This window comes from Bicyclus anynana, chromosome 27 (assembly GCF_947172395.1).
Source record: "Bicyclus anynana chromosome 27, ilBicAnyn1.1, whole genome shotgun sequence".
NCBI lineage: Eukaryota > Metazoa > Arthropoda > Insecta > Lepidoptera > Nymphalidae > Bicyclus > Bicyclus anynana.
The window spans coordinates 7339995-7362126 of record NC_069109.1 but is presented as its reverse complement, the minus strand read 5'-3'; the positions used below and the strand labels follow the sequence as shown (position 1 = coordinate 7362126).

Below are 22132 nucleotides of genomic sequence, written 5' to 3'. Positions count from 1 at the left end.
ACATCATCACAAACGTCATCATTATTGACAACCGACTTACAAACACGATCTCGACCATCAACATCCCGGTTGCAGTTGCTGATCCACTAAGTGGGGGCTCGCCATTCCAGCGCCTCAGGACCTAAACGCCCATCAGCTCCTCGAACAATGTGCCCCGCCCACTGGCCATTGCCACTTCACGACTCGCTGAGCTAAATCAATGACTTAGATTCTGCGGCTCTCCTCTTTTCGGATTGTATCTCGTTGAAATATCCTGAGCATCGCTCGCTAAGTTATGCTAACTTTAAAACTTAACCCATAGCTAGCGACCAATCCATATCATTGGCCACGCAATCTGATGACTTACCAGGCACTGAGACTGAATGTCAAATTCGTAGGTCATCTTATGCATTTTAAACTCCGGCCGCTCAGAAATTGCGTTTCTAACAGGTTATGATCGAATGGGACAAACATATTTTTTGTCTCATCTTTACAAATACAAACAGTCGGCATAACCTTGAAACAGCGCAGTTCATTAACTTTGTACGTTCAAAGTGACTTCGCCCATTCGATCACAAAATCTGTCAGAAACGCAATTTCTGAGCGGCCGGGCCATAATTGCGTAGGTACGAGAGAGTAGTAGAGTACATACACCATACAACATAATTGATCTAGGGCCGAACTGTACCGACTCGTAAATCACAATCCTTTATCTGTCGTATCTATGCTTACAACAAGCTTACAACCAAAGAATATATTACTCCAAGGAGCTCTCTCAAGTACTCGTATTAGTATATTCATAGATTTACGATTCGGTACAAGATAAGTCTATGAGCATATTAGTCTTATTAGTTGTCTATTGACTTCTTTGTCCACATCTTGAACAGACATTTATTATGTAACGTTTACGAAGTAAAGTACTGACTCTCTAAATTTTGCAACAAGACAGTGAGTGACAAATGTAAGAAATTATTTCAAGTATTACAAATATTAAAATTTTACAGTGAAATCAAGAAATAAATACAAAATTTAAACAATAGACGCGCTGAAACTAATCCAACGTGTAACTCATAAGTCGTTTAATTTTAAATCGTTTACAAAAAGCCGTGAAAGTTTTGTTTATTTTATGTTAAAAAATAATACAGGTTAAATTGTGATATCCATTGATACCAAAACGGAAACTACAGTTTTTATGTGAGTAATTATGGTACTATGATATTATTAGGTATACCGGGGTATATTACTTGTGATATTATACTTAAATTATATTATGCACATATATTATATTTATCTTACTTAGGATATTACTTAATAATCTATTATTGTCCAACTTAAATAATGCACCATTTCAAAAATACCGCGTAAATTAGTAGAAGTAAATGGGACAGAAATGAATTCCATAGACAATATTTGTTTCTTTTGGATTCTTGCACTTTTAAATTATTACAGGTATTTTTAGTCACACGTGGTCTAGATCCGGCATTAGAATATACCCCCATTTGTTATATTTACTAATATTATAAAGAGAAAGGATTTGATAGTAGTAGTGGTAGTAATAGTAGTAGCGGTAGGGGCAGAGATCGGGTTGGATAGGGGTAGGCTAGGAGAAGGATGGCTAGGTGTAGTGTTGGTGTAGGGTAAGGGTAGGGTAGGGTAGGTGTAGGGTAGAAGTAGAATAGGATAGGGCTAGGGAATTAGTCAAAGCTTGCTTGACCGCTACTATATTAAATAAATTTAATTAAAAAATAATTATTTAGAAATGGAGAGTATTTGTCGTCGTTATCAACCCATATACGGCTCACTGCTGAGCTCGAGTCTCCTCTCAGAATGAGAGGGGTTAGGCCAATAGTCCACTGCGCTGGCCCAATGCGGATTGGCAGACTTCACACACGCAGAGAATTAAGAAATTCTCTGGTGTGCAGGTTTTCTCACGATGTTTTCCTTCACCGTTTGAGACACGTGATATTCAATTTCTTAAAATGCACACAACTGAAAAGTTGGAGGTGCTTACCCCGGACCGGATTCAAATCCACACCCTTTGGAGTCGGAGGCAGAGGTCACATCCACTGGGCTATCACGGCTCTCACGAAGTATTTGTAATGAATGTGAATGTTTAGAATCATTTATTTCTCATCCCAAATAAATAAAAAAATAGAGTAGGTATATGTTTCTTATGCCATATCTTGTACTATTAGTAACATCGATCGAAGATAGTTAGATGGGCCTCAAAGCGTCGCGGAATTGTCATTGGTTTCGCACATTGAGTACGTCATCACTCGTAACACATTTCTCACGTTGTGGCTTGTGTTTTTACACTTCCAAAATGAAAAACGAAGGCATAATTAAGGGATCAAAGTTTAAAAAAATACAGTAAATATTTTTTTAAGTCCACGTCCACTCACAGCATGTGCTTGTTACTACGGTACTAAGATAAGATGTGCGTGCACGTCTTTGGGTAATGACATAAAATTGTGCGTTATTTAGTATGGAGGGGCCGTCTAACGATTTATATCGATGATTAGTAATTTATAATAATTTAACTTTTCTTTCAGTATACCAAACATTATTACAATAAACAATGACGATAGAATCATTGAAACCAATTGACAGTCAACGGCCGGCCCGCCAGCCGCCGTTCACGATCAGGGGCCCGTTGCGCGGCGAGAACACCTGTCTTGGACGAAACTATAATTGTATTGTTATCACTACTTTCGTGTTAGTCACTTCTGGTGTAATTATCATGTTGGTAATATTTTGCATTCGCGAATTTATTTAATGATTGAGCAAATAAAGTGATTGTTTGTGTTACAGTATTATTTATTGGTTTGTGTGGTTGCTAGTTGTCTTGTCTCTTATGTAGGCTGGCTAGGGTTAATCTACTAAACCAAACACTGCACTTGGTTTGGCCGGTTATTATTGTCATAGGGTTTTGAGCGAGAGCAGAAGCATCGCCTAATGGTGCCCGAAGTCATAAGCAGAGGAATTGGTGGAACGGCTCTTATTTTTTGAAGACTACTACTATCAGAAAATGTTAACGATAGTGATATAGTGATCGATGAACGATAGTGATAGTGATCGGTACCGACGGTATAACGTGTTCTCCAAGGGTGTAACACTACCAAATAATAATTTTTAACATTTCAACGCGAAAACAGGTTTTCGTTAAATTCCATTTATCTTTAAGTATTCCTCTGAGTAAAAAATCTATGTAGTCTATGACATTGACTGCAAATGCAGAGGGCATTGGTGACGACAGCTATAAATTTTCACGCTTAAATATCTATTATTCTGTGGTTAGTATCGTGTTTCGTCAGACGTATCTATTAACATAGATAATACACTTATACTGGCTATTAATCTGTGGTCAGACGTCACACGAGACGTCAACAAAAATAAAATTCAATCAAACAAAATGGCGTACTATGCTTTACATTATTGAATAAGTCTAGAAAATTGAGAATTAAATGGTGATAAAATTATAAGAATATAATAATTTATTATAATAAAACTGCAATCAAGTGAACATTCATTTAGGTCAAATATAAGTTTAGTTTCTAGTGAATTGTACGAAGTAATGTTAGTGTAAATAATAAATGCATTTATTCGGCGTGGTGAATAGGTGATATAACTAATTATGACGCAGTTTCTACCGCCCAATCTGCTCGCGCTCTTCGCAGCGCGGGACCCCATACCTTACTTGCCACCCGCGGCGAAGCTTCCTCACGAGAAGAAACAGAAAGGGTACGATGGCGTCGGCTCCTTCCTCCATATTTTTGAGGTTAGTTCAATTGGATGCTCATTTTTTTTTAACTTTAATAATTAATATTTCCCTTACGGAAAATGAAATAACACAATACTATTTGATAGGTACTAATAAAACATATCCCCACAAATTCCAGTTAGCTTTTACAATCGATTAAATTTGTAAGTTTACCATCTCATCAAGATGAGACTCACGGAAATTAAGCTTTGGTAGAAATCCATACTAGTATTAAAAATGCGAAAGTAATTCTGTCTTTTTCTTACCTATTCACGGCCAAGCCACTGAACTGATTTGGTTAAAATAGGATAGGTCCATGGAGACTCCAGACTAATTACTTATGAGACGAATAGATTCACCATAGATTCACCATGCAGGTGCTGGGTCCATTGTGTGGTAGAGAGAAAAACTCCGAGCAGAGTCCTGAACTTGTGACTACAGGATGTAGGGTTAAGGAATTCCTTTACAATCAATCAACACTCCCCGTTCTCTGCTTGTGTTGTTCTCCCTACCTATCTAAATTTGATAAGATTCTATTAGAGCAGCTTTGGATACTCATTATAATATAGAACTAGCTGCACTTCTAGAGAGGCCAAGGTCTTTAAGGACTACTACTTCTACATAGCCATTTTTAGTTAGTTAATTTGTTAGGTCATAATATTTATTCACTTTTATACTGTGGTCCTTCGGAATGTTAGTCTCCCACGGCACAGTAAGCTCTACAAGTACTATTTGCTTGTTTGTTTGGACAAAATAATATTCACAAACAAAATTGTAATTTTTTGAGTAAATGAACTTGATTAGATATCTTATACTAAACTACAAATTATTTACTGTTTTTTTACACCATTCAACTACTCAAAAAAGTATTTTAGTAAAATAAGTGTATCACTAAAGTAAAACAGACAGTTTAACTTCAGTAACAGACTCCACTTGTCTTCACTAACCTCCCTCTCCATCTTTTCACAGTTTAAAATTAAATTGAAATCTGTTACTTTCCAGCACCCATCAGAGACTCCACCTCCGACCAGAGTGGAGACGAGGGAAGAGCGGCTGGAGAGGAGACGGAGGGAGAGAGCGGAGCAGACTGCGTACAAGCTGGAGCAGGAGATAGCCATGTGGGACCCCACCAGCAATGTGCCAGTAACGGGGGACCCTTTCAAGACACTGTTTGTCGCTAGAGTTGTGAGTTCTTTTTTGTTTAGTGTTATAATAAACTGATGGACAAAGATAGAGGCAATCCATACTAACATTATACATGAGAAAGGAAATTATGTTATCTATGAATGTTATGTTTTATTTACAGCTTAATTCAATTAAACGGGATGAAATTTGGTATAAAGATAAATTGAACATGGCTACTATTTATTCCAGAAAAATCAGAAATAAATAAAAATATTTTACTTAGTAGGTTATTTAAAAACAAATGGGCAGATATTATAATACATTTTGAAGAAAAAGGTTTGAATATTTTTTTTTTCTATTGTAAATTCAGCACCTGTCATGCATTTTACCAGCCACTTTGTAACTACAAATAATAAACACAAGTTTTATACTAATATATAAACCTCGATAAGTGTACAAGTTTTTAAAACTTCAGCTTCATATATTTTTTTACAGGATTTTTTTTTAAATCTGGTCATCTTAATGAAAGAAAAATAATTATTGCATTCAAAGCTTCTTCTATAAAACAAATAAAATGTATGTTTTGTAGAAGAAGCTTTCAAGCTTATTTTTAAAAGTTGTATTAGGGTACATTGGTAATTTAATCCGCAATGTTTTACAAAAATCAGATTTTTAAAATCTTAATTACAACAGAATTTTAAAATCTTAATTGAAAAAACTGATTCAAGAAAAAAATTTTTAAAAAATCCAAAGAAAAAATAGCACTTGGTCATTAGGGATTTTTGGAAAATTATTCAAATTAGTTTTAGATAAGTTATTAGGTGGTATATCTACCATTAATTTCCGGACATCCTGTATATAAAAATGAGTATTGATGACAAAGACAATACCTGTAAATTACACACTTAACAGGAGTTGTTCTGTAAAATCTGTTAATATTTGCTGTTGTGCTATAGAGTTAAGTAATGTATTGATGTAAATTGACCAAATTGACCTAATTTCTATACTGCAGGGATTTTGATAATGAACAACTTTATAAACAATTTGTGTTTCTTACAGAACTATGACACATCAGAGTCCAAGCTCAGGAGAGAGTTTGAAACATATGGACCTATTAAAAAAGTGAGTACTACATACATAATTATTGCATATAATACATACATACTACATAGCACCTGTGCATAGCCGGACAGGATCACGATTGACAATCATGAAAAATTTAGTTTTACTTACTTTCAAGAAATTTTTTAATACTATTATTACCCCTGTGCTATATCAACTGAACCGGCAAAGATGTACCACCGCACTATGTAATGTTTTGGTACAATGTCATATTGAAACTGAAAGGTGTAGAATTTTATCCTACACCTAACATTGCCTGCTTCCATCTTATGTTGCATCATCACTTACCATCAGGTGAGATTGTAGTCAAGGGTTAAGGATGCACATCTCTCTTACACAGAGGGAGGCCTACATCATCATTATACCCATATTCCATTTATATACCCTAATCTAACATCTGCAGGACAGGACATAGGCCTCTTGGATGGACTTGCAAACAAAATGATCTGGAGCTGCCAGTATCCGGCAGCTTGCAACTCGCTTAATGTTTTCTACCTAGTGGGGTTGACTAATGAAGTGTTTTCCAATGTGGAGTCCTTGGGACCTCAACATCCATCAGCTCTTTGAACTCTGTGGCCCGTTCATTGCCACTTTAGCTTCGCGACTCATTGAGTTACGTCGGTGACTTTGGTTCTTCTACATATCTCGTTATCTCCTCGCTTTATTGTTCATTAAAATAGACTGATAATAATGATGATATTGTCCAGATATACATGGTGTTTAACAAAGACAACGCCAAGCCGCGCGGGTATGCCTTCATAGAGTACGAGCACGAGAGAGACATGCACTGTAAGTTGAAGAGCTCTACACCACCTACCGTCTGGAGAACCGTGGCGTCACCGCAACCAGGCACTTAATATAACTACCAACATACAAACCAAGTCTGTACATTTAACACTTTCATCACAAATACCATTAGCCTCAATAACTCCAGTTTTAGCAGACTCAGAAGTCGATTACAAAAATAAGAAACCAATGTCGAACAAAGGTTATGATTCACAACATTTGTCAGATCAACTTAATTAACAAATCAAACTGTAACCAAAATAAGACCCTAGAATGGCAGAGAATAATTTTGAGTGGAGTCACGCACTTGTAAACGTTGTGTGTAGGGTGAAGGGATCCCTTGACAGTTAACACTTACACTCAAGTTACTCTCCCCGCCTATCCCAAGTATCCCATGAAGCATCCCAAGTATTACATTACAAGTAATATGCACAGCTCGAACGCCACGGGCATACCGAACGACAAGCGCCTTAAATCGCAAGTCGTTCCCGCCAACTGATCGGTACCCCTCTCTAACTCCCTACTCTTTACGGAAACAAGTCGCGCCACCTAGCGTCGGCACGAGCCAACATGGTCCATCATATCCATCTCAGACTCTTATTTCCTACAATAGAGTAAAAATGTCAGATTCCACACTGATTGGATCCAATTGGGTCCAGCAGGAGAACGATTGTACACAATGATACCAACAAATGTAGGTCTGGGTCTAGCTGTTACTGCAGTGCAACCTTACCCTATGGGAATATGAAATTAAGTATAGCCTATAATCATCATATGGATGTCCACTGCTAGACATAGGCCTCTTGCATGGACTTCCAAACGCATCAGTTTCGAGACATCAGCATTCAGCGGCTTCTTGCAACCCTTAATGTCCTCTGTCCTAGACTAACACTGCACTGGACATCAAGATCAAGGAAGAGCCGTATTCAATTAACCCTTGACTTGACTGTCCCATCATTACTGTCATCATATTAGCCGATGGACATCTACTGCAGAACATAGGCCTTCTGTAGGCACTTCCAAACATCACGATACTGAGCCACCTGCAGCCAGCGAATGTCTGCCACTCGCTTGATGTCAGCAGTCCACCTGGTGGGGGGTCGAACAACACTATGTTTACTAGTGCGGGGTCACCATTCCAGCAACTTGGAACCCCAACGCCCATCAGCTCTTCGAACTATGTGCTGTCCATTGCCACTTCAGCTTTGAGACTCATTGAGCTATGTCAGTAACTTTGGTTCCACTGCAAATGTTCACTTCAGCCACTTCAACTTTGTGGTTTGCTGAACTATTTCAGACTAAAAACTAAACAACTTTCTAAATTAGCTCAATATGTTGAGAGATTACACCTTAACACCAAACTCACTTACTCTTTATAATACTATTAATAGATGACACATTTCATTCTTTCTTTTTTCAAACAAATATTTAGTGTACAGATTTGGTTTCCTTGGATTTTATAAAATAATGAAATTTTATAAAAAGTAGCAGGTTGTGATGAAGCCAAGTTTCTCGTTGAAACACATTGATTTTCTTGAAATATTTTTTTTTTCAAATTGGATATCATTGCTATGTTATCATAATTATATTAAAAAAGTTTGTTTTTAAATGAAATTGTGGTAATTTTTTTTTTTTTAAGTTATGATAACATATCAAATTGAATCTAGAGACATTCAAACCTTTTTGGAGCAATCCGAAAAACATTTATGTTCTTTTTTCTTGAATGTTGTTTTATTTTAGCACTTTTAAAAACTTATATTCAGAGCCTCAATAGCTCAATGGTAAGAGAGGACTCATCACCAAGGGGTGGTGGTTTGATCCTTGCTCTGTTGGTCTATTGTCATACCCACTCCTAATAAAGTCTTTCCTGACTAGTTGGAGGGGAATGGGTATATTGGTCATATTTAAAAGATATGGCAAACATTCTATTTAAAAAAAAATAGAACTCTATGTTACTCATACAATGGTTTTTTTTTTATTTTATGAACATTGACTTTTATGAAAATAAAATTGTTTCTTTTTTAACTTCACTAAAATTTATATACCATCTTGATTTTAAAAGAAATTGCATCAATTTCATCTATTCCATACAATCAAACTACAACATACAAGTAAACTAATAAATAACACCCCTCCATTTATTTTTTGGCTTTCATTTATTTATTTGTCTATTTTTTTAAATATATTTTAATACACTATTAAAAAAATATTTATTTATTTGTTGAGAATACACAGATTAACATTATAATTATGCATTCAACCATTTCCGGCAAACAACAATTTCTAAAGTAATAAAAAAGGAAATAGCAATTAAATAATTAATTAAATCAAACTTAATTGTAAAGGTTTTTGAAAATTAAGTCAGTTAATATTGGTTTTAAATAGTGCTCAAAATAAAACTATTACTTGTTGTATGTGATGACAATTACTTGTTCAATATCGGGAGGGCGCACGGCAGTGTGACAGCCAAATTTCGCAGTTGTATGTTCTCCAAAAAGGTTGTGAATCAAAACCCACGTCCGCCTGAGCCAGTGTTGTTTGATTAATGCGTGGTTTTCTCTATCCAGACCACAGACCCAGCCGTACACATACGAGATAGCGGCGTTATTTACTAGGTTTGTATGTGGTGGTAAGATGCCAGCATACAAGGTTATCAATAAAAATTTATTTGCATTAAAATTGTATGGGGAAATCGAGAAACATAGGTTACTTACATACAACTAAGACGAATGTAATGAAACATACAAGGCTATGAATAATAATTCATGTTCAAAAAAGTTTCTATGGGGTAATCTGAGATAGCATAGGTTACCCCATGTCGCTCCCGTACAACTGAGACGAATGTAATGAAACATTAATTGTGGTGGTAAGGTGGTAAATATCTGTTATAATGTGGTGGTAAGATACATGCAAGGTTATCGATAAAAATTAATTTGCGTTAAAACTCTATGGGGAATTCGAGATAGCATAGGTTACCCCATATCACTCCATACAAATCAGAAATAACATAGTTTACCCCATGTCATTCCAAAGGGGTAAAACGAATCTACTTATATGTTGTTATCCGTCAAACGACTAAGGCAATAGAGCACACAGATATGTTTCAAAATCAATCAAAAACTTATCAGTATATTATAAAATGTCCGTTTTTGATGGTAGTATTAAATGAAAAACAAATATTTTTACAATTATATCAGGATAGCGTAAGTTGAAAGCAAGCCTTTTGGATATATAATTGCAATTTATTGCCAATTGTTAGGATTTATATACAGCAAATAATTTTAACTATAGGAGCAAGTAATTGGAACAGTACATCGATTTTTTTTTTTTGAGTAATAAAACAGGTCTAGTTAATTTTAGCAAGTTTGCTAGGTTTATTGAATGGTATAGAATTTTATAGGCCGTCGCTTTACCTGGAAAAGATAAGTATAACATTTTAATTATATATGTTTTGTTATATTATTTACTTTTTAAAGGAATAGAATGAAATATAATGATATTCCATAAAGTAAAAGTAAGCAATTTGTTGTAATTAAGAAGTATTTTTTGGTTATTATGTTTTAATTGTGCGCAAAATGGTGACGTAAGTAAAAAATGCGCCCCAGGTAAAGTTTGGTGTTTGGATTATGTTGCCGTGGACTATGCCTTGCACTGCCTCATTTATAAATGTATGAATTGAGTAATGAAATGGTGGTAATAAACATACCTTACTAAACTTGGTGCTAGAATAGGCACAGGCTTGAGAAATCTCATGTTTAATTTATTTTTATCACTTGTGCTTACCAGTATTACTTTTCAAAAGTATACAAAATATAATTGTTGGTATTTCAGCTGATTACATAATTAGGTGTAAATGTACGACGCTAGTATGTTACTCTTATTAAGTATATAGCAATATATTTTTAAATGATCAAAAATAAATCTAATTTCTTCAATTTCATACTGCCAACTCCATACATTTATAAATATGGCTATGACTGTATAGTACGAAGAGAGTGGGTAAAAGCACTATACCAGCAGTTCTGTATCTATGTTATTTTCAAAAATGGACAGAAACTAGTTAACAATCATAATTTTAAATTAATCTTCAAAATAAAACATAATTATTATGAAAAAGACAATACATTTCTTCAATGTGGAGGTCCCAGCTGTAAAACAAAATCAGCATATTTACACAGCGAGCCCCATTCTCAAAAATAAGTTTTATAGATTGTGGGATTAAGAACTGTTTATTGAATTACTGTTGTGAAGTTGGGGTCATTTATGTAAGATTGATGGGGGTAAATATTATAATTAGTTTCCTCGAGCTACCTTTAAACAAAATGTGCATGAAACTTTTACTCATACTTTAGGCACGAGTGTAAGCTTAATCGCAAAGTCTAAACGCACTATCCAAGTCTCTTCGTACTATACGCAGCTTGGCATTTTCCGCGGCGGAAATAACTTCGCGACGCGCATCGCTACTTATCGGTAAATTCTAATGTGGCGTAAGTAATTACAAAACGTAAGTAATCATGTATTAGGACCGAACGGACGGATATTAATGGGTAAAAATGAAAAAAAAAACAGTAAGTAGTAATCACGGTAGGTACTTTTCATCTATGTCTTATAAAGGTTTAATTGATTTAAAAAAGAGAACCAAAAAACAAAATGGCGTCTGTCGGCTTGGTCGGTAGGTATACACAGAGTAGGTATTGTGTACTTTTTTATAACCATATGAATGTGTAGATGGGTTCATTTTTTGTAAATTTTTAGTAATAATAAATTTATAAAAAAATGCTCCCATATATTATTTTTTGTTTATGAATGTTGTAGATTGTTTAGCCGTACACGATATTTTATGAAATATTGTGTATAGTTAATTATATGGTTCGCGTGGCTGTTTTCATGACATTGTATAGTTATAGATCAACCACATACTTGAGTTTTCGCCCCCGCGATACAAGAGTGCGAGGAGAGACAACAAAGAGGACCTTCCCTGTACCGCTCGGGTGAAGACTCGAGTATATAGTTTGTCTATGGTTATTATATTTTAAATATATTTTTAAAATCTAAAATATAATGAATATGTCATCCACGCGAACAAAAATAATTTGTTTCGATGTTCCATGCGTACGCCTTTATATATTATATGCCAAATATATTTTTATTTAATTTCTAACTACTGTTATAATTTGCGAATGATTTCAATTTAAGTTACCTTCAGCCCCAACATGCTTTGTTATATAAAATCCCGGTCCTAATATAATGATATCATTCCTACCTCAAGACAAGAATATTATAAAAAATGGAGGTATTAAGTGCTATTCAAAATGCTGTCTGTATTATAAATTAATTTTATCTGTATTTATTGTTAAAAAAAATAAAGTAACAAGTCTAAATTATGGGGGTAATTAATGTCGTAATTGTAATTAATGTTATAAATTGGTATAGCAAGGTTGGGGTAATCGATGTCAGAACGATGGGGTAAACCAATATCATCAGTGTCACACTGTTGTCTGCTACATAATATCTAGTTATTACAAAATATATTTTAATTTTTTTTTCAATAGTAACAATTTTGTAATGATGGGGTAATTGAGTTTAATGAACACCAATCAAAAAGTGTTATAGTTTGTCCGCTACATAATATATTTCTTCCTTCGCTAAACAATATTCGTTCCTTCGATATATTTATTCATATATATTTTAGTTTTTTTTTTAATTTGTCCTACCCGTCTCCCCCGGCGTACGCATGTCCCGCGAGCACGCACACGTCACTAACGCTAGCGCCCGTTACAGCGGCGTACAAGCACGCCGACGGCAAGAAGATCGACGGCAAGCGCGTGCTGGTGGACGTCGAGCGCGCCCGGACGGTCAAGGGCTGGCTGCCGAGACGACTCGGTGAGTGACGTGGCACGCACAGGGTTTTTAACTATTTTACTAGTAAAATGACATTTCAGTGACAGTTGCACTTGTCATTTTACTGACTGGAATTAATCCTCCGTCTATAGGGCACAGATCTCGAAAGCTCGTCGATGTCGTCGATATGTACAGATCGTCATCATCAACATGGATGTTATAAGGAAAAACATTCATAGTTCCCGTGGGATTTGTAAAAAAAACAGGTGACTAGTCAACGTAGGTGAAGTGGGAATTAAAGTGGAATTTTTAATGACTCTTGTTGTACTCTAATCTAATGATGGGTTAATTGTTTTTTTAAATTATGGGGTAATTAATGTCGCAATTATAAAGTAACTTTTGTTCTACCATGGGGTAATTAATATCGTAATAATGAGGTAACGTATGTCATGCGATGGGGGTAATTGTTGATACACTTTCTCGAACTTTCTCTACGCATTGAGTACTATTTTCCATATTGACCGGGCGGGGGGCTGTTGCAGGCGGCGGGCTGGGCGGCACGCGGCGCGGCGGCGCCGACGTCAACATCAAGCACTCGGGGCGCGAGGACAACGAGCGCGAGCGCGAGCGGTACCGCCTCGAGCAGCGCGACCGGGACCGCGACGAGCGGCGCGACCGTGAGTACATGGGACCTTCGACCATTCGTAACGGGACCTGCCTCGCTAACCGTTACCCCTCTGGCTAAGATCAAATATCTGTGATCTAACGCGTTTATAAAAACTGTTGCTATAATAATAATAATAATAAAGTCCTAAAAAGTCTTTTATCAGGCGGTAACAAGGTGCGTGCCTTCAATAGCTGGGTCATGCCCTTACTCATATACACTTTTGGCATTCTAAAGTGGACTCAAACCGAACTGGATTCCCTGGACTGTAAAGTCCGCAAACTGCTGACGTCATACCGGATGCATCACCCCCGTTCATCTGTAATGAGATTGTACATCCCACGCAAGTGTGGAGGACGTGGCTTCTTAAACGCCAAGAACCTCCATAATCGTGAGGTGTGCAATCTCAGAGATCATTTTCTCAAGATAATTGTGAGTATGTTTCAGGATGTCGTTGCAGTGGATAAGGGACTTACCCCGCTATCCCTAGGCAAAGAGAACTGGCGCAAGCCTATAGTAATTAGTAACTCAGATCGTGTGGCAATATGGAAGAGCAAGGAGTTGCATGGACGATTCTACAAGGCCCTTACTGGGCCGGATGTAGATCAAATAACATCTGTATCTTGGTTGCAATTCGGTGACCTCTTTGGGGAAACCGAGGGTTTTGTCTGTGCAATTATGGACGAAGTTATAAAGACGAGAAACTACCGGAAACACATTATGAAAGATGGCACTCTAGACATCTGTCGAGCGTGTCTTCGTCCTGGGGAGTCCCTCAGGCATATTTTGTCCGGGTGTTCTCACCTTGCAAACGGCGAATACTTGCACAGACATAATCAAGTAGCCAAGATAATCCACCAACAGCTTGCTCTTCAATATGACCTTATCGATTTTGAGATGCCTTACTATAGGTACGACCCAGCGTCAGTTCTTGAAAATAGCAGTGCATTGCTCTACTGGGACCGAACGATTATCACTGACAGGTATATTGTAGCCAATAGACCTGATATAGTGCTAGTCGATCGGTCAGTGCGTCGTGCAATAATTGTTGATATTACTGTTCCACATGACGATAATCTGGTTAAAGCCGAAAAGGAAAAAGTATCAAAATACTTGGACCTTGCTCACGAGATTACCGCCATGTGGAATGTTGAGTCAACTGTTATTGTTCCGATAGTTGTTTCAGTCAATGGTCTTATAGCGAAAAGCTTCGACCAACACCTTAAGAAGCTTTCGCTTAACTGTTGGATCAAGAGTCGGATACAGAAGGCAGTGACTCTTGAGACGGCGCGTATTGTGAGGAGGTTCCTCACTCTGGAGCCCTGACCGCCGGTTGCTTGGGCACTCAAATGTCCCGCAGCGGGAGGGTGAATTTTTTTTATAAATTTTTAATAATGTTTTGTATTTTATACTTATATTGTTAAAAATTTTAAAAAAAAAGAAGTAATAAATAAATGAGAATAATAATAATAAGTTGTTGCACCATAGTACGCACGCATGACGCTCTCATTGAGTGGACGAGACCATCTCATGCGGCGCAGTATACCGCGTATTGTGAGGAGGTTCCTCACTCTGGAGCCCTGACCACCGGTTGCTTGGGCACTCAAATGTCCCGCAGCGGAAGGGTGATTTTTTTTTTTTTAATTTTTAATAATGTTTTGTATTTTATACTTATATTGTTAAAAATTTTAATAAAGAAGTAATAAATAAATGAGAGAGTAAATTATAATAATATAATAATAATTTTTATTGACAGGCAAAAAACCCAAATACAAAAAAATGCACATTTGTCAAAATTTATTAATATATACTTACTTAAAAACATTGTTCTAATAACTTACGTCTAACTGGAATGGTTAATAAACCCAATTCCAGATGTCAAAACAGGTAACAAGGATCGAAATCATTTTCTATTCATGTCTAGGTGGACAGATAGCCAATAGGAGAAAATTGGATCGTGCATATCTTCACATACGAGTCTGAGTATAGCATTGTTAGAGCTCTTAATTATTTTCCAAAAAGATGCTATACGTGCTCTAACAATACAGTAAACATGGTAGAAGCACTGCAATACCGCGGGAGACCCATAAGAATACGGAACGCGTTGTTGTACTGAACACGTATTTCAGTGTAAGACTTTCTTAGAAAGTTTGTCCACAGCTGGCACGTATAGAAACGTTGGCAGCATGCATTAAATAGAATCGATGTTTCATTGTTGTAATCGTGTTCGTCGGTTAAAGAGCTCCGTAAAAATACCTTTTTGTGTAATTGAATTGTGTAAAAAACGGGCAAAAACTTCTAGTTTAGTATAAGATATGTACCAAATCTAAGCTCGTTTTCTTCAGAAAATGACACAATTTTGTTCGTGACTATGAGTGCGATACAGATCCTAAATTGGTCTGAGATTACATGTGACCAATGACATTACTCATGTAGACAAATCGACCAATAGGGGCTGGAAATATCGCTACTCTTTCGTTATGTTGTATTTCTTTCGTTGTTCTCATTTATTTTATACAAAATACCTGTTTTCACAAGTGCTTATTTTGTTGTTATTTATTGCTTATTACTACTGAAACAACAAACCTTTAAAAAAATACTGTCTTTTGTCCAGAATTTATATTTTGAAGGAAGTTATTCAGTGTCAAATGCAAAAAAAAAATAATAAACCAGTGATTTAGTCGGCTCTTTGAGCTTGTCAAATGCTTAGAATAAGAAGAATAAGAATAATTTATTTGCAAGAAACATTACATTTAGTTATACAAGATGTTCTTATGTATTAGATAACAATGTTTCACCATTAATAGGTATACAAATGTTTTATTATTTAATTAATTAAATTAAAATTTAATGACATTAAGTTTAAAAGAAATATAATTAATACTATTATTTGAAGCATCAGCAAAGTACTCTTCTATGGAGTAGTAACATTTTTGTATTAGAAACTTTATAAGATTTTCTTTAAGCGTAGGTTTGCTTATGCTTCTGTTTGACAGCTGTTGTGGCAAGTTGGTATAGATTTGCTTGCAAAAACATTTAAAAAAAACCCGACTGGTTTAATCAATATACTAATCGTTCTCGTGTGGGGTAGGTGGTCGCCGCCGCAGCCGCTCGCGCTCGCGCAAGCGCTCGGCGTCACGCTCGCGGCGCCGCGAGCGGGAGCGCGAGCGCGCCGAGCGACCCGAGCGGCCCGAGCGGAACTCGGACCGGGACAAGCGGGACGACGACGCGGAGAGGTGAGCGGACAGACAAACTCGCTCTTTGTTTATTTACATCAAAGTAAAATATATTGAAAATGATATTTTAATGATGAGGTAATTAATGTAACAATTATGAGGTAATCCTTACGATGTACTGGTAAGTAATGGCCAAATCATGATATAATATTAAAATTATGGGGTAATTATTATCATTATGATTAGGTAACTAGTTCAAATGACGAGGTAATGAATATCGAAATTATAGGATAATGAATGTCATGTCACTATTAAAAATTGTGGGGTAATTATTGTCACTATTTTGGGATAATAATTATCATTACGATGGGGTAACTAGTTCAAATGACAATAATGAATATAGAAATTATGGGGGTAATTAATGTCACTTTTATGGGGTAATTATTATAGTACGAAGGGGTAACCAATGTTCAAACAATGAGGTAATGAATATCAAAATTATGGGGTAATTAATGTCACTATTATTGGGTAATTATTATCATTACTATGAGGTAACTAATGTTTAAAAATTTTAATAAAAAAATTCAACCGACTTCCAACTCTAAAAATTACTTTAACTAAAAAGCAAAAAATAACATCCTACCTATGTGCTACCTTCTGATCAGTTTGAAGGCGGTGCCAAGCCAGTGATGTTTTAATTAAACACGTTTTAACTACAAAATTTCTGTGGTTCTTTTAGAAACAGCTTTAATTAAAACACGACACTGGCTTGGCACCGCCTTCAAACTGATCAGAGTGTAGCACATAGGTAGGATGTTATTTTTTGCTTTTTAGTTAAAGTAATTTTTAGAGTTGGAAGTCGGTTGAATTTTTTTATTAAAATTTTTATTTTTTTATTTTTAGTGTTAGCATACCCACTGCGTGTGTACAGTCACAACCTATCTAAGTGGAAAGTTCTTATCAATACAAAATTATCAAGTCCAAACACAAGGTAGCTACTGTGAGCCGTCGAGGAGTTCTCTTCACTGTGCTTCGTCTTCGTCACCAGACCCTTAATACAGTCGCAATCCATCTAGGTGGAAAGTTCTCATCAATACAAATTTATCAAGTCCAAACACAAGGTAGCTACTGTGAACCGCCGAGGAGTTCTCTTCACTGTCCCTCGTCTTCATCATCAGACCCTTAATACAGTCACAATCCATCTAGGTGGTAAGTTCTCATCAATACAAATTGATCAAGTCCAAACACAAGGTAGCTACTGTGAACCGTCGAGGAGTTCTCTTCACTGTCCCTCGTCTTCATCACCAGACCCTTAATACAGTCACAACCCATATAGGTGGAAAGTTCTCATCAATACAAATTTATCAAGTCCAAACAAAAGGTAGCTACTGTGAACCGTCGAGGAGTTCTCTTCACTGTCCCTCGTCTTCATCACCAGACCCTTAATACAGTCACAACCGATATAGGTGGAAAGTACTCATCAATACAAATTAATCAAGCCCAAACAAAAGGTGACTGCTGTAAATCCTTGACGAGTTCCATCGTCTGTGTTTCGGCTCCATCATCAGACAAACTCCAAACCTTCATAAAATTGTAGTGGTTTAAAATACCTTATGGAAACACTAACAAACGTACTAGCCGTCTGTACAACTTTCGAAAGTTCCCCTCAATTTCTCCAGGATGCCATCATCAGATCCTGACATGAAAAAAATGGGACCACCCTGGAAGTAAACCCTACAAAACAAAAAAAGAATTTTCAAAATTGGTCTATAATTGACGGAATTATCGCTGGACATACATAAAAAAAAAAAAAAAAAAAAAAACATACATACAGCCGAACGTAGAACCTCCTCCTTTTTGGAAGTCGGTTAAAAAATGAGGTAATAAATATCGAAATGATGGGGTAACTAATGTTTAAAAAATGAGGTAATAAATATCGAAATGATGGGGTAACTAATGTTTAAAAAATGAGGTAATAAATATCGAAATGATGGGGTAATTAATGTCACTGTTGTGAGGTAATTATTATCATTACTATGGGGTAACTAATGTTCAAAGGATGAAGTAATTAATAATAAAAAGATGGGGTAATTGAGGTCGTATGCATGACGTCATCTCCGGTAAACGGATTTTGACTAATACAAATGAAATAAAAATACAAGGGTTCATTTAGATTTACACAGGGTGTAACTGAGATTAGTTACACAGGGTCTGCTTTGGTTTGCTAAATGCAAATGCAATAGGAGGTGGAAAAAATAGCTTCCAGGTGCTTTTCGATTATGTTGAAGCGGTTATAGTATTCCCTTGACGGCCTTCGTGGCGCAGTGGTATGCGCGGTGGATTTACAAGATGGAGGTCCTGGGTTCGATCCCCGGCTGGGCCGATTGAGGTTTTCTTAATTGGTCCAGGTCTGGCTGGTGGGAGGCTTAGGCCGTGGCTAGTTACCACCCTACCGACAAAGACGTGTGGGATAAACGCGAATAAGTCCACACAATATCAGTTCTGATATTTATTAATGAAACACAACACAAATACAAACTTAAAGATACGTAAAATCGATAACATATGGCGCGAGCACAAGTAGGTACGCAATGGTCATTAGCGGCGGTATGCGACTAACTTCTCTCGAACGTGCGGCGAGTCGCTGTGACGTCAACGCAAAACCGGTTTATATCCATAGACGTACCGCCAAGCGATTTAGCGTTCCGGTACGATGTCGTGTAGAAACCGAAATGAGTGTGGATTTTCATCCTCCTCCTAACAAATTAGCCCGATTCCATCTTCACTTACCATCAGGTGAGATTGCAGTCAAGGGCTAACTTGTAAAGAATAAAAAAAAAAAAATACGTGTCACAGGCCGCGTCGCCGACGCTCGCGGTCGCGCTCGGAGCGGCGCCGCGACCGCCGCGAGCGGGACAAGGAGCGGGACAAGGATCGGGACAAGGAGCGGGACAAGCGGCGCCGGCGGGACAAGGAGCGCAAGGAGCCCAAGGTCAAGCCGGAGGACATCAAGATCAAGGAGGAGCCGCAGGACGGTGAGATTCTATTTAATGACAAATCCTCGACCATCATCATATCAGCCAACGTCCACTGCAGGACATAGGCCTTTTGTAGTCACTTCCAAACATCACGATACTGAGCCGCCTGCAGCCAGCGAATGTCTGCGACTCGCTTGATGTCGGCACTCCACCTGGTGGGGGGTCCACCAACATTGCGCTTTGTAGTGGGACCCCAACGTTCATCGGCTCTTCGAACTATTTGCCACTTCAGCTTTGTAACTTGTTGAGTTATGTCGGTGACTTTGGCTTTTCTGCGGATCTCCTCATTTCTGATTTCATCAAGAGAATCATCAGAGACATCAGAGATACTCCGGGCAAAGCTTGTTCCATCGTCCGCTGTGTGACTCAAATCAAATCAAATCAAAAATCATTTATTTCAAGTAGGCTCAGTTTACAAGCACTTTTGACACGTCAGTTGACTATTTGTAAAGATTCTACCACCGGTTCGGAAGGCAGGTTCTGCTGAGAAGATACCGGCAAGAAACTCAACAGTTGCTCTTTTGAAAAAGTCATACAGTATTATAATTTACATTAATTGATTTACTCTTAGTCTCGTTATGAAATTTAAAAATATGCTGTTGTCCACACGATGTTACTTAATGTCACTAAAGGAATAAATGTCAAACTAAATATTAACTAATAATTTTGTCAAACACTCTGCTCAAGGTTTAGTGTTAACATGACGTCATGAAACAGTTAAAATATAGACTTTCATGGCCGACAGCTTTGAAAATGCCTAAAAATTAAAATTTATTATATATTCCTGGTAGGGTAGGTGAAGGGTGGGATTAGAATAAATAATTAGTCAAAGTGAAGATTGACCATAAGGAGGGAGACCTTACCTTGGACCTATATGTTGATATTGATGATAACTCCTAATTTGTCATTCCAGATTACCCCGAGTTCAACATTGCACCCCTGGACGTCCACATCAAGCAGGAGCCGGAGGACGACAACAAATACAACCCCGAGGAGGCCAACGGGGATGACTACAACTACTGAAACTCCTACACATTGCAATACGCGTACAGGATATATATCGTTTACTGTGACTTGTCGGACTGTCAAAAATGAAGGTAGACATGAAACAATTTTGTCTGGCTCGAAGGACCATAAATACAATTTTACTGTATTTGTTTTATTGTCCAAGCTAATAACTTATAGACCTTGTTGACCGTATGGCAAATATTCATTCCATCACAACGAAAAAGAGAGCTATTGCTATGCTTACTTACAATAATGACGGTCTACCCTCATTTTTGTATGAAATTGATTTTATCCAAATTGAAGAACCAAAATAGTTTCACTTAATATGCTACTGGCCTGCTGTACAAAACTAAGAAGATTTTTTGCATGAGGAAGTTTAGATGCCTAGAAACTCTAATCACATTTTTATTTGTGACAATAATCTCGTAATTGTAATATTTTTATAAAACAAAATTGTATTTTGATCACGTCACCGCAAACGCCAATCATAAACTGTGACGTCATTCGCTACAAGGCATCGGTTTGTGATTGGCGCTTGTGGTGACGTGTATAATCACATCACTGCAAACGCCAATCACGCTGTTATCTCTATGAATGACGTCACTTGCCAATGTTATTTTTTCATTTATATTAAATTTTTTACTGGTTATTATTGACGGGACAAAATAAAATATAGCTTAAAATGCTTCCATTATTCAGTTTAAACACTGTTTACAAAAGAGGCAAGTAGCCTATTATGCAGACAAAGATTTTATACTATTAGATATATCATTAGCACGTCGAAACATTTAGTCGCATAGGAAACAATGAAGGCTATTTAAACAAATAATAGCTAAATATCGTCTACAATGTCAGGAAGTGTAAAAACTATATATTTTACATAAAAATATAACGGAATTAAACACGGAATTGTACATGTGTGCACTCAGTGGAGTAAGTCAGTAAATGCTGATTTATTTTTGCGGTTATTTTGTAGGCACGTAACATATCTATAGCATAAAATCTTACACGGTTTTATTTTTGTTTCACAAACTCACAATAAACCAAATTAGAACAAACACGATTAAATAATTACTTGAAAGTCCGGCCGCTCAGAGATTGCTTTTCTGACAGGTCGTGATTGAAAGGGAAACATTAAATTATAATTGCTTCGATTTTCTCTCATCACTACAAAGACAAACAATTGGCATAACCTTGAAACAGCGCAGTCCAACGACCTGTCAGAAACGCAATTTCTGAGCGGCCGGACTTTACCATATTTACTCGTTTCTCTTTCTATATAATTGCAGCAGCTGGTCTTTCAACTTCTATACAAGGACAAATGTGGTTCCTCGAGACTTGCAATAAGACACTTAAGTATATCCTGTGTTGAATAGAATAAGGTATTAATTTTAATGATCTATAAATTAAAAAAACACTTGAATGGACTTCTGTAGTTTTATTGTGTCCACCCCCCCATCTTGTCAGGAAAGAGAGTGGATATAGAGCTTCAACCCACAACGCTATTCCAATGTTCAATGTTTTATGCAAATAAATAAATTATTATTATTATGATCCTCAACAGCTCAACTATTGTTGTACCCACTAATACAGTCTAGTATTGGTAGGAGGGGAAAGAAAATATTGGTCATAT

At 36.8% G+C, this 22132-nt stretch overlaps 1 protein-coding gene across 1 annotated transcript; it reads left to right on the top strand.

The window, feature by feature from the left end:
* Positions 1 to 3349: 3349 nt before the first annotated feature.
* LOC112047767 (U1 small nuclear ribonucleoprotein 70 kDa) lies at positions 3350 to 21926 on the top strand. The gene is made up of 9 exons (XM_024085001.2): positions 3350 to 3757; positions 4742 to 4924; positions 5924 to 5986; positions 6694 to 6775; positions 12554 to 12655; positions 13156 to 13290; positions 16369 to 16513; positions 19310 to 19488; positions 20405 to 21926. Exons 1-9 carry the CDS (start codon positions 3614 to 3616, stop codon positions 20512 to 20514), a joined length of 1143 nt encoding a protein of 380 aa, XP_023940769.1. The 5' UTR covers positions 3350 to 3613; the 3' UTR covers positions 20515 to 21926.
* The last annotated feature ends 206 nt before the right edge of the window (positions 21927 to 22132 follow it).